The sequence below is a fragment of the Castor canadensis genome, chromosome 1 (genome assembly GCF_047511655.1).
Source record: "Castor canadensis chromosome 1, mCasCan1.hap1v2, whole genome shotgun sequence".
Classification (NCBI taxonomy): Eukaryota; Metazoa; Chordata; class Mammalia; order Rodentia; family Castoridae; genus Castor; species Castor canadensis.
In genome coordinates this window covers 179,799,875-179,822,236 of record NC_133386.1, presented here as the reverse complement: position 1 = coordinate 179,822,236, position 22,362 = coordinate 179,799,875, and the positions used below count along the sequence as shown (strand labels likewise).

General features: G+C 34.6%; 1 protein-coding gene across 1 annotated transcript in view; it reads right to left on the bottom strand.

The window, feature by feature from the left end:
* Window positions 1-22,362, bottom strand: part of Hsd17b12 (hydroxysteroid 17-beta dehydrogenase 12) — a 229,380-nt gene that overhangs the window by 165,795 nt on the left and 41,223 nt on the right. Inside the window, exon 3 of the mRNA XM_074044646.1 lies at window positions 6,178-6,276. Coding sequence (XP_073900747.1) covers window positions 6,178-6,211 — 34 coding nt within the window. The 5' untranslated portion in view covers window positions 6,212-6,276. The remainder of the gene's footprint in view (window positions 1-6,177; window positions 6,277-22,362) is intronic.

Below are 22,362 nucleotides of genomic sequence, written 5' to 3'. Positions count from 1 at the left end.
ATACTGCTCTAAAAGCTCCCAAAGAGTTAAGTACACGTCCAAGTCAATATTAACAGCACTGCCAAGTAGGAACGGCCTGGCACTGTCTCTGGACATAAACAAGCAAGGGAGAAGTCCACCACGAGCAAGGGACATGCCCATGCAATTTCTCAACACCCCCCCCCAAGACAACAACATACGCACCTAAAACCTCCTCCCGCGCCTAAGTCCCACAAGATCCAAGAATAACAATCTGACCAGACCCCAAACAGGGTCGTGAGGGCCAAAAACTAGATGGACAGAGCCAAATGCTGAGAAGAGTGCAGGAAACAAACCGTAACAACATAAAACACAACCCTAGGACTCCCAGGGCCTGGCCACAGCATATCTCAAAAGCAGGAGGCCAGACGGCCAGGGTCTGGCCGGCTACGACCCCCTCACCAGGCCCACCGCGGCCAGAAGCCATTCGGCCGAGGTAACGACGGCAGGTCCCAACGTTAACCCCTCAGGGGGCCCGCCACCTCCCAGGAACACGATTAACAGCCCCTCGGCCACCCGAGGGGGCTGCTGGTGGCCTTTTGACGGGACAGACAACCTCCCAAGACCCCCAGAAAGGCAGAAACGCCCAAACCCATGCCTTGGTGGCGGCCATGACGGTAAGAACGCAGGCGTTTTACGACAATTCCCACAATGCTCGCGGCCTACAACTCCCAGAGTGCACCGGGCGGCACTGCTGTTAACCCTGTCCTGACGCCCGGGCTGGCGAGCCCTGCACCCCTCCTTCTCCTGAAAACCAAACTGTTGCACCTGCTTTCAACCTCACAATCCGAAAGTAACTTCGAAATTTTTGATAAAAACTTACAGTTACGGTATCTCACCCCCTTCTCTTATCACACACACAGCCTCAGCTGCCCAGAACATTTTCCCTGACACAGGACTCTTTGTTAATCTCTAGAGAACTACTCACACTGTCGAATTTGAGGGGTACACTTAGGTTTAATTAATCTTCCCTTGGCTTTATAATTTTCCGGCACTTTTCTAAATTATGATGGCCCAGAGAGTCCTGTACTCAACACTACTAATGTTAAATCTATTTTCTAAGTTCTGAGGTTTAACAAGAGGGAAAGACTGTGCTATTAACTGCCCACAATGTCCTGTACCTGCCTTTTATGACAATTTTCTTCAAATATATTGACTCAAAAAATTCATGCACCATCAAGTAAATCATAATAAGAAAAGTTAATTATGGACAACATATCAAATTAATGTTTTGGGGAAGAAAACCCTAATGTGCCAACAATATATTTTGCTTTCCCTTTCTCTCTCAATACAAAAAAAATAAAAAATAACATATACTGCTGTTTTATTGCTTTCTGGCTTTAAAATGTTAACAAATAAGTAAAGAAACATTCTAATAAAATTTGAAAAATGATATGAGTCCATTCTTTGAGGAAACTGCACAATGACATATCTTACTCATGAATGAACTCTCTTTTCAAAACCTTCGTCATTTTAATTAAAAATAAGAGTTGGAAAATGCGTTCCTTTTAAATATTTTACCCATAATTTCATAAAGAATAACAGTCTTTTTGAGAGATCACTGTATCATCAATATAAGTTAAATTTCCAAGATGTATTTACACAAACTAACATGCCCAGCCGTATAACTGACTAAGAGACAAAAATAATTGTTTGGTATTTGATGCATGCACTAAAACAACCACTAAAATTCTCCTAAAGTATCTGCTGTTTCTCCCATACCCAAATATAAAATAAAATGTACACAATATCTGATTTTTCCACAGAAACATTTTGCCATTTGAAAGGGCACTCAAAATATATCATAAATTTCAAATCACAAAACTCAGAAATCCTAATACACACACATAAAAGTCCATAGCCTTGTTAGAAAGATATGTCTGGTAAAATTCTGCAAAATTCTGTTTTAAATGTCCTTTAATAGTACAATTAGCTTACTGATAAATTTTTTATCTAGTAAGCTGCAGTAAGAAAATATTTCTTCATCATTCATTTTTTCACTCATGTACAATTTGTAGTTTCATAAACAATTAAGACAAATGCTATACTAAGATATAAAATGTTATATATTCATTTGTTTGGAATTTTAGTTCATTATACTATTTTAGCTTTTATATTTTTCTAGTTTTCACTTAGCATTTTAGTTAATATCTAGCTAGACAAAGTTGCATTTTTCTCTCTATTTTTAATAGCTGTCAGAACATAGAAATTTCATGCATGTTTTATATATTATTCTCCTGATGTTGGAATATATGATTCATATGAAAGTATAAAAAACAAATCAGAAATGAAACTGATCTCATATATGTATTACATGCTTGCAACTCTCAGTGCTATGAGACTATATTTTCCATTAGGAGTTTAGTCTTGTTTTTCTTTTATTTTAATGATTAAAATATAAGAGTTAAAAGGTAGTATGTTAAAGAACTTTATGTAAAGAGTACATAAAAAGAACCTTCTAATTTTTTCAGGTTACCATAATCTTTCTTTTAAAAATAATTTAGGAGTTTAGTATATTCTATTTCAGTAATTAAAGTAGTCTTATCCTAAATACTTAACATTAATAAAAATATCCTTATAAGAAAACAAAGTTATTCTAGGAATAAATTCTTCAACATCATGCCAAAAAAAACTTAGCATGTTTTTCTCAAAGTTTTTAGATTCTATTTTACTGCATATATTTCTAACATGCATTTTTTAAAACCCAAACGCTCTAAGATTTTTAAAATATTCATATGTAACTATACTAATACATTTAAAATTAGGAGAAATCTTGTGCACTTTTGAAAATATACATGTTAATAGGAAATAGACATTGGAACCTATTTCTTTTTCTAAATGTGGTGCTGGTGACAAAGCTAGAATGTACAGATTTGCATATTTACAACAGATTCTATGTATAATTTCTATAATGACTTCTTTTATTCTTTTAATTTTGTATAATATTATAGAGCATCTTAAAATGTTTGTTAAGACATTTTAATTGCATTTTTAGTTTATCTGCTTTAAAACATGATTTGAGTTATGTGAGTTATGCTGTTCATGCAAGTAAACTGCACTAATAAAATTATTACCTAAAATAAAATGAATTGCTAATATTATATTATAATGTGCACAAAAGTCTATCTTTTCTTTTCCTGAATTACTAATATAACATAATTACCCAAAATTGAAAAGAGCTCACACAATAAGTGCAGGTTCTTGCCTGACTAAACAAATTGTTTATATTTACATTCTGATTCTGCAAAATAATAATTTCCTAACCAGAGTTTAAACTTCTCCTCTGTTACTCCCTAAATCTTAATTAACTTCAACTTTCTGGCCTGTTTTAAAACAAGAACCAATCTTTCAAATTTATCAAAATAGTCTATTTCTTGTTATCAAACTGGTTTACATTTGTGTTTAAGAATATTTTAGATGCCTAAAAAAAATCCCGTTTCTAACTTTGCAAATATTTTTACATCTTTGCTCCAGAAATACAACTTTCTTTTTCATTTGGTTAGTCTCAAATACTTTAAAAAGATAGCTCATGAGAATCCTATGTCAGTTCGTGACAAAGTGCAAAAAAGGTCTGTCTTTTTTTTTAACCCACAAACTAATATTTTAAATGAAAAAATCTCCAACTAATTTGTTTTATTTAACTTAATAATACTGCTTTCTGTCATCTTGATAATGTTTTATTTCAGTTAGGATAAGCAGAGTTTAAGTACATGTTATTTATTTCCTCTAATTGAAATGCTGTCTTTTCAACTGACAAATAAATACTAGCAAACATTTCCTCACCTAAAGAAGCATAGTTTCAACTTTAACAAAAAGAACCAAAACTCCAAAGGAAGGGAAAAGGGATCTTCATGTTCTCAAGAGGTAAAACTTCAAATATTTTCTTATAGAAATGGAAAAAAAACCAAAAAAACGAGTAAATGATTACAATCACTTCAACCCTGAGAAAAATAATAACAGGATGATGGACACTTGAATTTTTTGAGTCTTAATTTTAGATAGCAAGACTTAAACATAATAGAATTAATGCTGCCAATTTTTTTTTAAATCCTGTTTAAATTTTATCAGGGAACTATCACACAAAGTACTAGTTTCTTATACCATCAGCTACTGTTAATTTTTATTCTGACATTGATATTATTTATGATTGCTGTAATATCTTTTCACTATATTAAAGTCATTAACTATCCTTATCTGTCTTAAGATATTTTCTAGTATGTAATAATGCCTGTTTAATACATAGTTTCTATAGTCCAAACTTCAGATAAACATGACCAAAAATCTAAACTCTAAAATATCTAACTTTTGAAATGCTTTTCTAGCTTCAAATAAATTTCCTCAAAAAAGACATTTAAAACACTACATACTCTAAGATGGAAATACTAAATACTTCAAGACGGAGTACAATTTAGGCTAATTAAAAAAAATCTAAGAAACTATTATCCGGCTTCTCCTTCTCCTTTCTGTCCAAAACTGTCTCTCAAATCTGGGGTGCTATTCATTAATTCACCTCTCTTCTCTCCAAGGAAAAATTTTCTCATTAGAAAACTTTCAGATTCCTTACAAGTTCCCTTAATTTCTCATAAAGATTTGCTATTCCAAACACTACAGTGGGGAAATGTGTATTATACTGTTTAATCCCCCAAATTCCTTTTCTTAGACCTGTTTTCTAATTCTTCCCTCTACATGATTGCATCAAACCCCACTTAGGGTTTTGTTTTGTTTTTTAACAGACAGAAGATTTGCCTAACTTTCTTCTTCCTAACATTTGAAAGCATATTCTGGTTTTGCTTTTGTATTTGGGTGCATAATCACAGTCTGGCTAAGATTATCTCTCCATACGCCCAACAACCAACATTCATTCCTGACTAGTGACTCGTGGTCCTTCATTTGCCAGACCCTAGGAATTTCTTGTTAACCTCATAGATGAATAAATTCAGTTGGAGAGCACAGGTGAGGTAGAACCACAAGAAAGTATGCAAACCACAGACATGACCCCTCCCATCACTGAAGGCATCTTGTTCAGAACTGGCCTTGATACTCTAACAACATTAAAACCCATAAAATCCATATGCATAGACACTAAAAAAATTCCTTTCCTTTAAGCAATTCTTGGTGACTTTTGATTACCTAAGCCAATTTTTCCCAAAGAATGCAACCTTAATGATATAAACAGTTTTATAAGTGGAATGCAGAGGTGTAACTTTGCTCAACTCTTCCTTTAAGGGTGGAAGTGTTGGCCACTCCGAGGCCCAACCAATTTCTAGAGGTGAAGCACTAAACCAAATAAGGGGATACCTAGACTAAAAGTTTGAGTCCTACCTCTCATTCTCCTAAGGGACTGAAGACAAGGCAGAAACACAATGTACCTCAATTTCTTCATTTCTAACTTAATTCCATCACCCAGCACAATGAGCAGACACAGAAGTAAGAGCATTTAGGGGAGGCAGAATCAAAAGGTAAGAAGGAGAGAGAAAAATACTTAAGCTAAGATGGCATTTACTGTTCAGTAAGAAAGCAAGTCTTTTTTCCCAGCAGTGGAGGTAAGGTGTGCCTTTTAGGCAAGGTTGAGGGGTACAATATGGAGAGATTCCAATATCCCCAAACCTTACGTAAAATGGTAAGAAATGAGTACAATATTTTTAAAAAGATAAAAATTTTAAATGCCAAACACATCTCTTTCTAAAATATTTGCAGATAATGGAAGGTAAATGCTTTTTATAAAGAACGAATACACAAGTGGACCCAGGGCCACAAAAACGTCTTTGCTTCATCCTCACTATGGCTGGCTTTTTTTTCTCCATGTAAACTGACAAACCAGGGATGAAGACTTGCCCACTAGTCCTCATTCAGGAACCCAAAGCTATTGTAACTGGGGTGGGGGGGGAACAAGCACAGCAGGAAGCCTTTAAATCCTTCAGAAAGACTCACTCCAACCCAACTCTGGTTGAGGGAACTGAAAAGAACACCCAGCAAAGCATTTTTAATGTTCTAAAAGAGGATTCCTGCCCCCTCCCTTGCTCAGAACTCCACGCCAAATTAATCCTACTCATTAGCTCCTATTGAGACACTCAGTTATTTAAAAGAAAGTACTGAGCATAAACTCAGTTAAAAGTTTTATTCACCTTAAACAGTAACAGATTAACATAAACTGCTTACCAGGTTCAACACCAGCTGCGAATGAAGTCTTCATTTGCTTGAAATTTCAGCACTGCCAAATTCTCCTCCAAGCTTCCTTTCCCTTTAAGGAAAAAGTTCCTAGAAATGATGAGAATTTTCTTTATCATCAACTTTTAAACATAAACTACAAATCCAATCTAAGACTGTGCAGTATAAAATTAGATTCTCTCTCCTTTTCCCTTTCTCCCCCCTTCTTTCCATCCCTCTTCTAATTAACTTGGGAAAATTCAAGGTCTTACCTACTCACTACCTGGGTATCACTCTAAAACAGAAGAAATCTCCACTTTCCCTTCATCCTTACTTAAGATCCTTTTTAAACACACCACATACTTCTCTGGTTTCACTGTATTGCAATCCTGGCCAATTTTCTCCAAGCTCTATCCTCATAGAAATGTAAAATGTAAAATGAGGGGGTTGTTCGGACAATCTGCAAGGTCCAATTTAGCTCCAACATTCTATATGTGTCCATAATGACAGAGAAACTGGAGTATTTCCACATAAGCACCCAAATTTGGACCTCATTTTCATATGCGTTCCTGCTGTCTTTCTTGGTGTGCCTTCTCTGCCCCTCCCAAATGATGATTTAGCAAAAGCCTTCACTGAAAATCGTCATTCCAACAAATGCCACAGAATCCAAATCTAAGGTAACTTCACCAGAGAGCCCTCAAACTTAGAGAGGACCATGGATCATTTTTGCTAATTGTTCTGCATTGACAAATGTTAACCATCTAACCCCTACCTTGCCCACTCATAATGGTATTTACATATTACTTTTGTCCTATACATTATTTGAATTTTACCACTTTAAAAACAACCTGAAAAATATACACACCTATGCAGTTCATGGGCACTTTGTTTCTATGAAGGTTTTGCTGAACAGCAACTCATCACATATTTTTCTGGAGTGGATTGAGCCACTTCTTCACTCTCCTTCAATCTACTTCTTTCTCCAAGGAACCATTCTGCTTCAAAGAATGAAGAAAACTTCATTCTTTCCATCAAGGCTAGAGTGACCACCAGCACCTTTTTCCTGACACAATCAAAGATCCCTTAATTCTCCTACAACACATTCTTCTAAGAAAAACAATAGTGATCTAGCCACTATGATTATCCTCACCCTTCCTTACTAGCTGTAACATTGACTGAGATGGTGCTAGCTGGGAGGGACTTCATAATACATCATCATCATTGCACAAATGAGGAAATTGAGACAAATAACAATTAAGACATTTGTTTAAGGTGACTTGGCTTAATGATTGAAGGATCCAATTTGAAAGCCATACACTCTGGGTGTACCTGCATCCTTAATGACAATACACTGCCTTCCAGATTAGATGATTTTCATGGACCCTCCCACCTCTAAAATTCCCTAATTACCCAGCACAATCAGAACATCTAGCTTCCTAATTGATGAATTAATCATAATAAGAATATCAACAGAATTGTTGTAAGAATTAAATAAATTCAATCCTTTAACTCAGAAGTACCAGGCACAAAGTAAAAAAAAAAAATTGAAGAAGTATCAGCAATTATTTAATAAGATCCCTCAGTTTGCATAAGAAGACGGAGATAAGTACTTAGTGAAAACCCAGGAATGGAACCCAGAAGTAACACATTCATCCTCTTTTTAAAAATACCACCTATTAAGCTTCAAAGACTTGCTCCAATTCTAAGACTTTACAATATCCTGTAACTTGTGTTTCTTGTGGAACTATGCTCCTCTTATTAAAAGACAAATAACAAGAACTTGAAGGCTCTGATTTCACTTGCTCTATTCCTCCTAGCACCCTGCCTGGCTTTGCCACCATAGATTAACAATTTATCAATGGCCTCAGATCTATTAAAAGTCACCTCTATAATGAGTGTTAAGTTTAATGTCTTTTTGATTTGGTAAAACCTATTTCTTACCAGAGACCTACTACTTTAAAATAAGCCCATTTTGTGTTCATTAACTAAAAAAATAAGCATGTCTCCTTCCTTCATAAACAAAAGTGGGATTTGAAAGGGTTATACAGGTAATCTTTCGGTTTCCAGAGCTGGAGATCAAGTCCAAGCCCCTAATATTTTTAATATAGTAGATGGGGACTGTGTCTATGTACACCAAGGAATCAAAGGACCTAACTTCAACACCATTGAAGCTCATGAATATTACACAGAAATAAACTTTCCACTATTAGAGGTTTGTTTTCTTTCTGGTCCTTATGGTGATAAACACACATATATTTTGTGATAAATAAATGCTATACTAATATATAAAAAATGATACATTGCTTAGGTAGGACATAGCTACTATAGAAAGACAACAGAAACATTTTAAAGAAATACATTGATCTGGTAATTTCAAAGATGATGAAAATCATATCACCTTAGAAACATACTTTCATAATTTATGTGATTACCTTTAAACTTTCAGTTAGCTTGTTTCATGATACTGGCTAGTCTGATTTCACTCTCCAGTTCTCATCTGCCAATTTGAGGTCCTCAAACCTTTTTGTGATTGTGACCAACTTTAAACAGTTCTTCCCCTAGCTCTGGGATCAGAACTCCAATCCTTTCATCAGTTAGCTCAGGTAAATAAAAATGGTTATGTCTCTCTTTTCTTTTTTTCTTTTATCTACTCTGCTTTTCTTGTAGATTTAATTCTAGAATTAAAAAATGCATTTAAAAAATAAAATGAATAGTATGTTTGCAAAGATTTTCATTTCATAATAATTTTTGTGTTAGTGATACCCTAAGAACTAAAGTCCTACTTTTTAGTCCAAAAAAAATCTTAAATCCAGCCAGGCACCAGTGGCTCACACCTGTAATCCTAGCTACTCAGGAAGCAGAGATCAGGAAGATCATGATTTGAAGCCAGCCAGGCAACTAGATCATGAGACCCTAGCTCAAAAATACCTAACACAAAAAGGGCTGGTGGAGTGGCTCAAGGTGTAGGCCCTGAGTTCAAGCCCCGGTACCACGAAAAAAAAAAAAAATCTTAACTCTAAGCACTCCTCTTATTCATGCACACAACATATTATCTTAATAAGATTTTGTTTTATTAATATATGTGGCATTTTTAATATTAAGATATTAAATCCTAAGGTTTTTTATTTTACTATTTATTACAGAAATTTCATACCAAGAAAATTAGGAAGAGTATAATAATTAGCCATGAGTAAATCATTCATATCAATAGTTACTAACATTCTGTCATATTTACTGCATCCTTTTTTTCCTTTGCTAAATTACTTTGAGGAAATTACAGACATCATAACGTTTTACTGCCAAGTACTTCATGTTGCACACGCGAAAAATAATATTTTCCTCCACAATCCCACCAACACACCTATAAAATTAATTCTCTGATACCCAGGCCATATTCTCATTTCTCCACTTGGAATTTGATTTTCTTGATAATATCTATAAGTTTCTAATCTGTCACTAGTAACATTACACCTGTATTCTTCTATAGAAGCCACCTCTAAAGTGGCTAACTCCAACCTATTCTGCTAAGGAACCAGTGCTTTCAGAGAACTGAGACAGGTCTCTGCTGCACCACCAAATGTCATACAATCTTGCCCTATGCCTATTGCAGATGGCATCTTACACCAAACATGGATGGAAACTGGATAAAAGATGCTGTGGAATTTCAAACATACGTTACTTCAATAGTCAGTGTGCATTAGGGAGCAAGGAGAGTAGGGAAAAGGGATAATAAAACCTACATATCACAACATAGTCTAAAATAGGGTTTTCCCCCCTAATGGTTCAGTACAGGTCTAAGAAACCCAAGTTATTCAAGACATAAAGGTGGTGACATCTACAGAATCAGGTCCATTAAGGCTCAGAGGGAAAAAATGCACTTTACCTTTCATTATTTAGTTAATTCAGAAAATGTGGGATTTTTGTAATCCAGTGGGGTAAAATAGATATATTATTTGGATTATGGTCAGGGGAGGACTAGAGATTGACTGATATATATTTTAAGTCATGCTCAGTCATAGAGACCAGAATAAAAGATCTCTCCTTTTTTATTTCACAGAACTGAAACTGGATGGGGAAAAGATCAAGATATCTCCTTTTTCCATTATAACCAAGGCATACCATATTATGCTTTTCTCATTTTTTTCATTTTCATAAGTGAAATATATTAAAAATATGAAGTACAGAATCTTTACTGATAGCCTCAGAATTTAGTAATGATGTCTATCAACTCATAGACACATATGCTGCTTCCTTACAAGCCTCATTCAAAGAGAGATGCCAACATGCACAGATGTACATACACAATAATGTATGTATGATAATTTAGCTACAAAATATAATTAACGTAGAGTCTAAGTGAACTCCCCCTATAATGAGGCCAAGAGACAGCATGAGTAGCTAGAAGCTGAAGACATTCCTCAAAATTTTCCTTTAATCACCAAGAACTTTCCAGAAAAATCAATAAATATGTTAGTGGTTGCCCAATTCCCTTTCCACTTTTCTGAATAAAGTCATTAAAGCAAAAACATGATAAATAAGCAAGGAGTGAAGAAGAGGTGAAAAAGATGTCTGCTGGTCTGACATAGAGCAGATAAGACAGAAGGGCTGTGCACACATACCTGCACAGGTGGTCATGCTTTGGATGCCTTTTTGCCATCCCTCAATAGGATGCCACAAGAAATAGTCCCTAAAACACACTCACACATGCTTGCACACACCCCCATCTCCCCACACACACCCCAGAAAACTTTAAATAATTCACAAGAAAGGGATTTTTTAAGTGCTTTTAAAAATAAAGTTTTCAGTACAAACAATTCTGTATATCCTTTTCAGGCATTCTACCATCCAAGAAACAGAGTGTCTGTAGCATCATTTCCTCATTTCATAAATGCAAACAAACATAGATTATCTCTACGTGTCTGGCACTAGAAACACTGGTCTTAAAATTAGAAGGGTTTCAGAGAGCATCTAGTCTCATTCATTTACTCTATAGATGAAGACAACAGAGGTAAAATGACTTTCCAAGACCACAGAGGTTGCCAAATTGCTTATCATCTTAAATCGATGACAAAGACCTCCAAAGAGGGAATTGTCAAATAATAAACCAGGGACATGAAAAGAATAACTACCCCCAGTGAAAGATGAAGAACTGGACTTTCTGACAACTACTCAAAAGGAAGAAATGAATCCGGCAATTCATTCCTTAAAAAAAGTAGGACATTAATCTCAGCACAAAGAAAGTAAGGGGCACTCTACAAATCCCTCTTTGAGAATAGCTCACACTTAGCTATCTGGCAAATGACAGACACCTGCCCTAATGGTCATCATCACCCCCCACACACAAGTCATCCAAGCTACAAGAGGGTTTAGAGATCATCCAATCTAACTTTCACATTTTGTAAATAAGGACACCAGAATCCAGTGAAAGGGCATGATTTGTCCAAAGTCATATAACCAGGATGAAGACTCAGGATTTTTGCCTCCCCATCCAATCTGCTCACCTATGGACTGCAATTTTACCTTTCTAAAACATTCCACCACATGTCACGTCATTTAATAGAGTAACAAATCCTCTGAGGGAAGACAAGAGTGCTAGTCTCATTTTCAAGACAAAAACATTAGAATAGGTATTTATACCAAGAGTCACTGCCAAACCCACAATCAAAGTCAGGTTTTCTGACATGGAATCAGATGTGGAAACAGTAACAGTGACAATAATACTGCTGTGTCTGAGGAGGAGACCTCACTAGGTAGTCTCAGTCAACTCCACAAACGGGCTCAGTGCCTTCATTCACACTTAGAATATTATGATTTTTCTTCAGTAATCCCATAAACAAAACAAAACAAAAACAAATAGGCTGTTTATATTGGAGATCAAACAAAATACAAGTAGTTACCCTGAAAAAAGAATTCCAATACTACACCCAATCCAACTCCTACTTAAAAGTTAAGGAGAATGGAGAATATGTTGATTAATAAATTCCCTTCTGGCTTTAACATTTTTGCCATGGCCAAAAGTCCAATCCTATGGGTTCTTCTATTTGATAGTGATCATTCACCAAATAATTAACCAAATAAAATTAGTGCTCAAGCCGGCTGAGTATGTGACCAAGGAAGTACGTCCTCGGAGGCTCAAGAAGTATGCCTCAGTAGGCAAACCCAATCAACCCCATGAATGTGAGAGCAAAAGGCTTTAACCATTCTCTACCACTGGGCAATTCTAGTGCAAAGCCTCCTTCATCTGTGTGGGCTATAGATCTCAATACACTCAAATGTTAGAAGCAGAGAAAATTTAGCATATACCAAGAACAAACAAAAACATAATAGTAGCTTGTCAAAGTTGAATTTGGGGCTGTTGAGTCTGCTGTCATGAATAAGAATATCACAGGTGGTCACAACTTGAATAACAAGTCCTTACCGGACCCCATTAGAATAATTTGACATTGATTATTTGGGAAATTTTCATGCTATAAAACGTATTATATTTTATCAAGAAGTTTTTCTGATGCAGAGATCCAGCCTTTCCAAATAAATTTTGTCAGAATTGACAGTTAACTAGACTCCTCCACACTGTGCAGATAGAGAAGAATGAAGATGTTTTTCAGATATAACCCATGCCATCAATTGGTAGGCATGAGATCATGTTTAGCCAAGTAACTGTTGTATCAATTGCAAACATAGACCCAGAAACTGGGTGAAATGTGGTTGTAAGATTAATGGTATGGATTGTTTGTCAGGGTCAGGAGAAGGGTCATTCTTAAATGCTTATATACTCAATAACACTTGATTCAACAGTCGAATGATATTATAAAAGTCAACAGTGTTTATCTGAAAATTACTTAGATGACCCTCTAATCCTTTTGAAATTTTCTTTTTTATGAACTATTTTTTTTGAGACAGGGTCTTGCCACGTAGCCCAGACTGGCCTGGATCTCATGATCTTCCTGCCTCAGTCTTCCAAGTGCTGGGGTTATAGGTGGATACCACCATGCCCAGGTAAAAATTATTTATTTTTTAATAAAGGTATAATTGACAAATAAAATTATATTTATTTATGGTATATGATGTGACGTTTTGACATCTATAAGCTTTTTAAGAGAGGCTGGGGATATCCCTACCAAGGGTATAAGGCAATTTGACAGTTTAGCTAGAATAATGAATAGAATAAAAGTACTAAATCTAAACAATGCGAGATTGTGTTTCCATATATTCATTCATTTCTCCTTTCTTTGGCTCTGGCTATGACACAGGTTTTAAAAAAGTTTAGAAAGTTAACATAGCTCTGCAGAATAGCTCTAACCTGGCCAGAGTGTATTAGGACATAGTGTTTTTTAAGTAGCTTGAAATTTGGAGTCTTCTGTTCATTTTTAACATTGATATTCGATCAGCATCCTTTGGGGTAGCTGACTTACTTTCTACCTTTAGTTGTGGGCAAAAGCACATCTGAATGCCTGACAAATCTTGAGAATTAGAAATACTTTTAAGGGCACCTTCTCTTGGGACCCCTCCCAGCTATGGGAGCTCTACTCTTTGCTACTTTTCTATCTCAATAAATTTTCTTGCTTTACTCACACACACACACACACACAAAATGCTTTTAAAAATAATAGTCAATAGTGACAGAGGAAAGCAAATTAAGACTAAAGGGTTTAATGTTGTGGAGTGGATTTTTTTTTTGTAACATTTAAATAGCAAAAGAGATATAGCCAATAGTGGCCAAACAAGGGCCAATAATGACATCACCAGGAATGCCTAAATTAAATCTTTTGTTTGGGGTAGTTTACAAATAGAAACTTCTTTAGCAAAATGGGATATCCCTACAAAAACAAGACATAGGAAGCTGATAAAAAAGAAAATTATAAATTGCTTATAAGAGGAAAAGAAAGTTGAGATTGAGTCTAATTTCTCTAGCAATTAAAAAAATTATACCTTGTATATTTTATTTAGCATGTTGCAAAACATTTTAACCTATAGTCTTATATTTCTTCTTATAGACATTTTATTAAAAAGTCATAAAAACAAAAATTTATGGACCAATATTAAGAGTTTTAAAATATTATTTGCATTAAAAATAACCAAAAGAAAAGATGGATAGTGCATTTGAATTCTTTCTAGCAATGTTCTTCTATTTTATTGTTTTTAGTAATGTTATTTTAACACAAATAAAAATTTTACAATAGACAAAATTCAAAACTTTTAAAAGATTTATTTGCCATAATCAAGGTTTTAAAGATTAGCAGTAAATAAGAATTCTTCAATCAAAATCTAAAGAAAAGAATATCATCCAGAATATCTCAAAATATACTTTAGAAACAAACAGAATATAATTAAGTCTTCATTGATATTGGCACACTATTTTAAGAGACTAGAATATGATTTCTTAATATTATGAAGATTCTGACAGTTATTTAAAAATTACATGCTCACAGATCTAACATCGCCATTTTTTTTAAAGAATGTTTTTCAGTATCTAGTGAATGTATAATAGTAACCAGTAATGAAAGAGCAAAATGCCATTTTAGTTTTCCTCTGTGGCCCCTACTTGATGAGTTATCACTATTATTTTTTTGTTAAATCATCTCACATTTATTTTAACTCAGAAACATTTTTTAATGTACTTATTGCATTTAAAGTTAATTTAAAAAAAAAACCCAGAGATTAATACTTCAATACTTAGTAAATTCAGTATATAGGACTTATCCCTAACTTTTTAAAATGTTGGTATATTAAAGTATAATAATTACTGTAATTGTTGTGTCTTTATAATGTCAAGATATCTGGATGAAAAATTTTCAATGTACAGGGTTCTGCTGCCAGGGCAAAATCTAGTAATTGAATGTGAGCTCAGTTAGACAGACCTGAGTCATTTAACCTTTTAGCACCTTCTAAAGCCAAGCTACCCCTCCTTAACTTTCAAAACTGTGAGATTAATTAATTAGTTAATTAAGTAAAGTAAATGCAACTTTTCAGCTATGGATTAGAAGATTTTCAAACTGCATTAAAGTTTCCTTTGCATTGGTTCTTTCCATGACAGTTCCTACTTTCTGTGTAATACCTCTCCTTTTTTTTTTAAACCCCCATGAGATGTATAACATTTATTTCTATATTAATATAAATATTTAGTCTAGTAAGATATGATTATGAGCTCTGTTTTGAGTTACATTTTGCTTTGAAATTGTAACTGACTGCAGCTGTTTCATTTAAGGCTAAGAACTGGCAGAATGGCAAGTTTGCAGAGTATTACCATTTTCCTTTGAAAAAATTACTTAAAATAATATGCATTTCAGATAAAATAAAAATATTCCTTTTCCTAAAAAAATCATTTTAGCAACTTAAAAAAATAAAATGAAGAAAAGCTCAGTTCGGTATATAGTTTCTGTTTCTTGCTACCAGTTCATTTATTTGTCTGTAAAATCAAGGGTACATTATTTTTTAAGCATTTTCAAAACCAACAAATGAATATGTGACAAGTTCTAGAATCTATACTCTATATTCAGAATTTATAAACAAATTGAAATAAGCAGAAGGTATATATTTGAACTAGAGTACAAAAATCTGAGCAATTAAATACCAAATTACTTAAATGGTTGGTATTGAAAGTAAAATTTTGTCATTCTGCTTTGCAAATGTAAAAAGAACTTAACTAAAATAATTTAAAAATTTTATATTCAGTTAAGATTACTTTTAGTATTTAGTAAGTGTTTTAAAATAGTATTTCTATGAAGAATGTATGCTTTTCCATTATCTTATAAATAGATACAATGCAGAATCTTTAAAATTTGATTCAAAGTTTGTTTAATTTAAAGAAAATCTTAAGCAACCTATACCATCCTAATAACTTTTTGCTTTCCATGGAAATAAAACTAATACAATTTTTTATCTTCCCTTTAATAATTCAAATATTAGTTCTTGGTCCAATATCAAAAATTTAAATTGTTTCAAGAGAGTTTTAAATTTTTACAACAGTTTTAAATTTTTACAATAGTCTTATTCCTAAAACTATTTTAGGAGTATTTTTAGGGAATTAGAAATACTTCATATTAAATTGAGAAATTGCCAATAATTTTTTGTGAGGGAAATTAATCACTTTGATTTTTAACAGCATCATATGCTAACTGTTAAATCAAAATTATTTGTTTTGATCTTTTTAACATTTTTATGAACTGTTCACCCTTTTATTAGGACTGGATTTACAGTGAATTTTGTAGTGATCAATTTGTCTTCATCTGAATATTCCTACTTGGCAACAATTTAAATAATATAATTTTCAAGGATAACATTATTTTTTATAGAATTTTGTTTCTTTTAAAAAAAATTCACATAAATGTGGCAAAATGTTTTGTATGCTTACAATATAGTATGTAGAATTCTTTAAAAAACATTTGGACATAATCTGCTTTTCTTCTGAACTGTAAATCAAACTATAAATCACCAAAGTTTAGTTTTTCAGATTATTCTAGAAAATCTATTTTTACATTAATCCTGAAAATATTAAAAATATCTTTTAATTTCATGTATTTTCATGTATTTGATGGGTAAGTAATTTTAAACAATACCATAGTTTAGCTTTTAGTGATTAAAGCCAGTATGATGCCTGCAGGCTTAACAAAGCTTCTGTTACAAGCTTAAAATATTTAAATATGCCATTGTGAAAAAGAAATTTTCAAATGTTACACAATTGTAAGTAAAGTTCTGAAAAGTTAACTTTGGAGAAATTTTAATTTTTGGTTTTATTCTTTTTATATTTTGTCAATCTAATTTCATAAAGGGTAGGCTTTCTGTGAACAGCTGTCAGCCATTTTGTCTGATATTTGGAGACACTGTTTTGTTAATATTTTTGTTTGTAGAGGAGCTGTCCTTTAAATTTTGTGAGTGCCTCAACCTTCCTTTGGAGCAGTATTAAAATTAATATGATTCTGTTCAAGGTGTGCTACAAGCTTATATTTGGAAAACAAATGAGATAAATACCAAGCTTCTTTTTTATTCTCATTTAAACTATTCTTGGTTTAAATATTATGTTTCTAATTTTCTAATAGGACATATGATAAGCCTTGGCAGTAGTTATTTCTGGTACAAATGCATTTCAACTTTTACTTTAATTTAAATATCTGACATATTTCATGGACCATTAACTTACCTGATTTTACCTTAAAATTTGCAATCCAGTTTGGTTTTATGTAAATGTTTACTTTGTGAAGTTTTAAAAAAATGTTCATCATGGATTTTCAAAGAATCATCTGTCTTGAACTGACAGGACTGATGTAATTACTTCTGAATTTCTGAACTTTATGGATGTCATAGCTTGACTGTTATTTTACATCTATCAGTAACTACCCTCCCTGTGAACTAGATACACAGGCAACAATGCAGTAATGCCCCCCTTTAGCTAAATTGTGTAATTCACGAGAACATACAAACACCAAGTGATCTGGACTGTAAGGCGTCCAGTCCAGTTTACAGCTAGCTTCCTGAGTTTCATTTCTCTTCGGTTAAATCTTGTCATTTCATCTGAAGAAGAAAGGTACTGAGAAGGTTAGTCTTCGGTAAACTTTTTGGGGGAGTGAGGGAGGCATTCCTAATATAACATTTGTCCCTTCCAAAAATAAGCATATTTTCTTGAAAGAGGACTCTCCAAGACTCTTACTGTCTTTTCCTTTAAATTATGCACATTTCACTGAGGATGAATGCACAGAAAAAAAATTTTAAAAGAAATGTTTAAGAAATTTCTCCCTGATTCAAATCTTGTGACCCTCTTCCAACTCAGGGAAGTTCGATTACGTAGTGAATTAATCAGTAAAGACAAACAATCTAGATAGCTTCAGTTCCCTAAATCTTTTTTCAGTGAGGGGATTTTCTTTTTCCCCTTTGAATTATCTGAATAATTGCTTTAACTCTTCAGTTCAGTGTCTAGACAGGTAACTAGACTGAACAAGGCTGGGAAAGAATGTGATTTTTAAAAACAGCTGCATTTTGAATTTGTAATTCCTGCTAATGTTCACATGTGATCTCATGGATGTTTCTGTGGACTTCCAGAAATCTTATGACATTTTACGAAGTCATGATCCACAAATTTGAATATATGTTTTAAAACTTACCAGGGCTTTACTTTTCCTCTTTGTAAAGTCCACCCTGTATTTTCTAAATTTGGCAGTTACATACAGGAAAATGTGAATTACTGCCCTCTTCTCCCTCCAGTATTCATGAACAAATAAAAGTATTTTACCTCCATTATACAAAAAGAAAAAGTAAATTAAAAAAAAGCCCTTTGTTTTGTTAAACATAGTGCTAAATTACTACTTAAAGGTAATTCTTTTTAGAAAAGAAAACTGGATGCAGGAATGGTTTAATTTGTAAAACATAAGATTTGTTAATTATATTTTGCTGAACCCCTTTAAAAATTTAATGATTGTTTCACAAGACAAATATATATACATTTAAAAAAAAAAAGACATGCTTTTGCACAAGAGGAATGTGCAAAAAAAAAAAAAAGCCTAAATTTTTATTCATCATTCTTCCAAATGGCTAATGGCTGACTACAAAGAGTTAAAAATACGATTGAATCAGAATCTTTAACACATGTCAGCTATTGCTCCAACAGTTACTATTGCTGTCCTGGTCTTGCATGGAATTCTTCATCTTTAGCTACTTTAAATTACTTTCTCTCTCTCCAGATTAAAATCTGGGAAGCAAAGTTGTAGCCACATGATCTCAAAACATAAACCCCTCTTGAATTTTATTAAACAAGTGGGCTTAAAATAATACTCTGGCAACACTATTTTCTTCCTTTTTTTTTTTTTTTTTTGTTTGTTTGTTTTTGGTGGTACTGGGGTTGGATCTCTGCTTGCTAGGCAGGCGCTCTCCCACTTGAGCCACTCCACCAGCCCTTCTGTGTGCTGGGCATTTTCAAGACAGGGTCTTTTGAACTATTTGCCTGGGCTGGCTTTCACTTGCGATCTTCCTGATTTCTAACTCCTGAGTAGGTAGGATTACAGTTGTGAGCCACCTGCACCACCCAGCTTATTTTTCCTTTTTGTTGTTCCTGTCGTTGGTGTTGTTGAGGCCCACAAATGGGTGTGGGGAAACACACTCCGTGGCATCACAAATGGAACCTGTCAACCATTAATGAAGTTGAACTAACCAGAAGAAATTCAAAACAAAAGCGATTTTGATCATAAACCTTGTAGAACAGTGGAGCCCATCCTGATGTTAAAATACCTATGATTGCCTTTTGAAAATGGCCTTTTGTTAAGCCATGAGTTAGGGTTTACCTGGATGTATTCTTATAACTCCCCGCAAAAAAAAAAAGTTACCCAGGGGATTAATTTCTTCATTTTTCCATGTGGTGATTCCTTGTTGGTGCTCTGTATAAATCTAGGGGAAAGGAGGCGGGGCTAGGAAATCTACAATATCGGTTTTCAAACAATTGCAAATTCTATCCATTAGTTGTTCTTCTCTTCCTAAAATCTGATCATGTTATCATCTCTCCTGTTTATAACTTTTCTCTTTATTGTAAAAGTAATTCTCAGTAGTCTGTCTGATACAAGGAAAGTGGGATTCCAACTTCAGATAATAAAACCTAGCCTTGACTAGTTGGGGATTGAGGAACTCTGAGAGGTCAGCAGAGATCAACAGGGACCTTTTCCCCAAAATGTTATGCAGTAGGTTCAGCTCTCTGATCCTGTCTGTCCCTCCCGGGAATAATCCATCCATTTCTGCATGGGACAGAAAGCTATGTAGCTTTACAAACCAAGTTGGCAGAGTGGCTCATGTGGTAACATGTTAGCAAGCATGAGGCCCTGAGTTCAAACTCAGTACTGCAAAAAAAAAAAAAAATCCCAAAAAACAAACAAACAAACAAAAACCGCTTTAAACTGTTTAGGGTACAATCCCCTTCCTCCTTTTGAACAAAAGGAAGAAGGCTAGAGCATCAGCTACATAACTGGTCCTGCAATTCAACCAAACCTCTAGCAGGAGGCAGTTTGGGTTTATGACAGAGAAGTTTTTGCACCTCAGCAGACAGTAATCAGCTGAGATAACCCTCAAGTGTGGAGGCCATTCTGTGGGTCTTTCTGATGCAGCCCCAATTTCATGTTATTCTTTTTAATAAAAACATGTTATTAAATACGCACTAAGTATGATGAAGTTGTTTTTTTTTTTTTCTATCAACAGACTCCTAATCTGGAAAAAAAAGTTATGGGTCAGACCAAATAACCCTTTCCTAACTAGGGAATTATTATCATCACTAAACTTAAGAATTTGGAAAAACATTGTTTTAGAAGGGATATAATCATGAATTCTAAGTTTTCAGGACCCAGTCTCCCAAAAGGATACATTATATACTAACCAGGGTATGGATTTTCATTTTAATTTTGAGACATTACAGATGACTCAGTCCATTTCCTCTTGGTCTATCTATTATTTAAATGAATATCTATCTAAGCAACCTTAAAGTAACCCCTCAGGTAAATCGACTTCATCAGTACCGTGGGAACTAGAAGGAGACAAGCCAATTGTTCGAGTGTGTGAGGATGGACATTTGCCCAGGCCACGCCACCATGTGGTTGTCTCATGGAGCCACAGCCTTCCTGAGATGAATGGAGATTCTGTGGACTCTGAGAGGCAGCCAACCAAAGCAGGGCTGGGAAGGACCTCAGCCTCCTTGTACTTCTCACCCCATCTGTGAAGAGAGTTCAAACTAGAGAAGCAAATCCATGGAGCAGAGGCAGAGCGCTGAGCACAGTCTTCATGTGAGGAATCCGATGAAGGAGAAGCAGAGAAAAGTATATTTTGGCTTTGTGGCCCAAACACTGGGCCACGCTTCGAAGAAAGGGTACATCATGCTGGATGTGGTGGCCACATCTGTGATCATAGCACTTGGGAAGCTGGGGCAGGAGGATCCTGAGGATCCCAGGCCAGCCTGGGCTACATAGTGGGACCCTGCTCAAAGCAACCAAAAAAAAAAAAAAAAAAAAGAAAAGAAAAGAAAAGAAAAGATATGTGGCATTCGGCTGAATCTTTTTATGTGCGTTCTTGTTTTGAGACAGGGTCTGACGATATAGCACAAGTTGGCCTTGAACTCGAGATCCTCTTGCCTCTTGTCTTCCCAGTGCTGGTATTATAGGTATGACCCACCATGCCTGACCTCTCTGATAAATCTTTTGGAAATTTTTGTTGTTTTCTTGTTTGTTTTTTTTTTTTTTAAAAAACAACACCTATGAATCTAGAAAGCTTCTTGGTGGCTCTGTTTTGAATATTTTCATGAGGGTACTATCAAGAAAAATATTAAATTCAGGAATTCTAAGTTGGTTTACTTAGAACTAGTTAGTTCTGGTTTTAGGCATTTGAATGTACTTTTCCTTTCTTTAATGATCTCATCCTAACAATTACAGCACCTTACATGTGCATATGACTTTGGTGCTTTTATAAACATTCTCTCTTTTGATCCTCGGTGACAATAATGATGCTATTATTAGCCCCACTTCAGGGTTAGGAACTCAGGCTCTGAAATGAGACTGATAAAAATTTGAATCTCTTTAATTTTCTAGCTATATAACCTGGAGTGAGCTCTACAGCTTTTTCGAGCCTCAGTTTTTTTATCTGTAAGATGGGGGTGATAATGTGTACTCCTTGGGATTGTTGGGAGGTTTAATTAACAAAAGGCTGAGTATGGTGATACACAGTAAGTACTTGATAGATGTTGGTATTTAAATATAAAGCGAGTGACGCATAGAGACACCATGAGCCCTGCTGTCCATGCAGCTTAGGGCCAGGACCCAAGTTTGCTGACTTCAAAGCCAAGGGTAAATCTCTCTCTCTCTGCACCACAGCTGCTTGAAAGTGTGACTCAGCATTGTTTCTAGCTACCTTCATCCTGATCAAATGCAAAAGCACTTTAACAAGTGACTTCAAAACCTTCCATGGATACCTTCATGCAAGCCAGTGGACAACTGGGCCATGATCTGCTTCAGGAAAACACAGCAAGATCAAAAAAGTAACTAAAGACAGATCACTAAGCAAAAATACTGGACAAAGAGAAGCTTCAGCAGCAGCTCATGGCCAGAGCAAGAAGCTTTTGAAGAAGTTGTTAATGTAGGATTGGGGAAAGTCTCAAGGTCTTTACATCAACATCTTTAAAAATGGACATAATTAGTACACATGATCCAGCCATTCTGTTGATTTAAAAGGAAAAATACATTA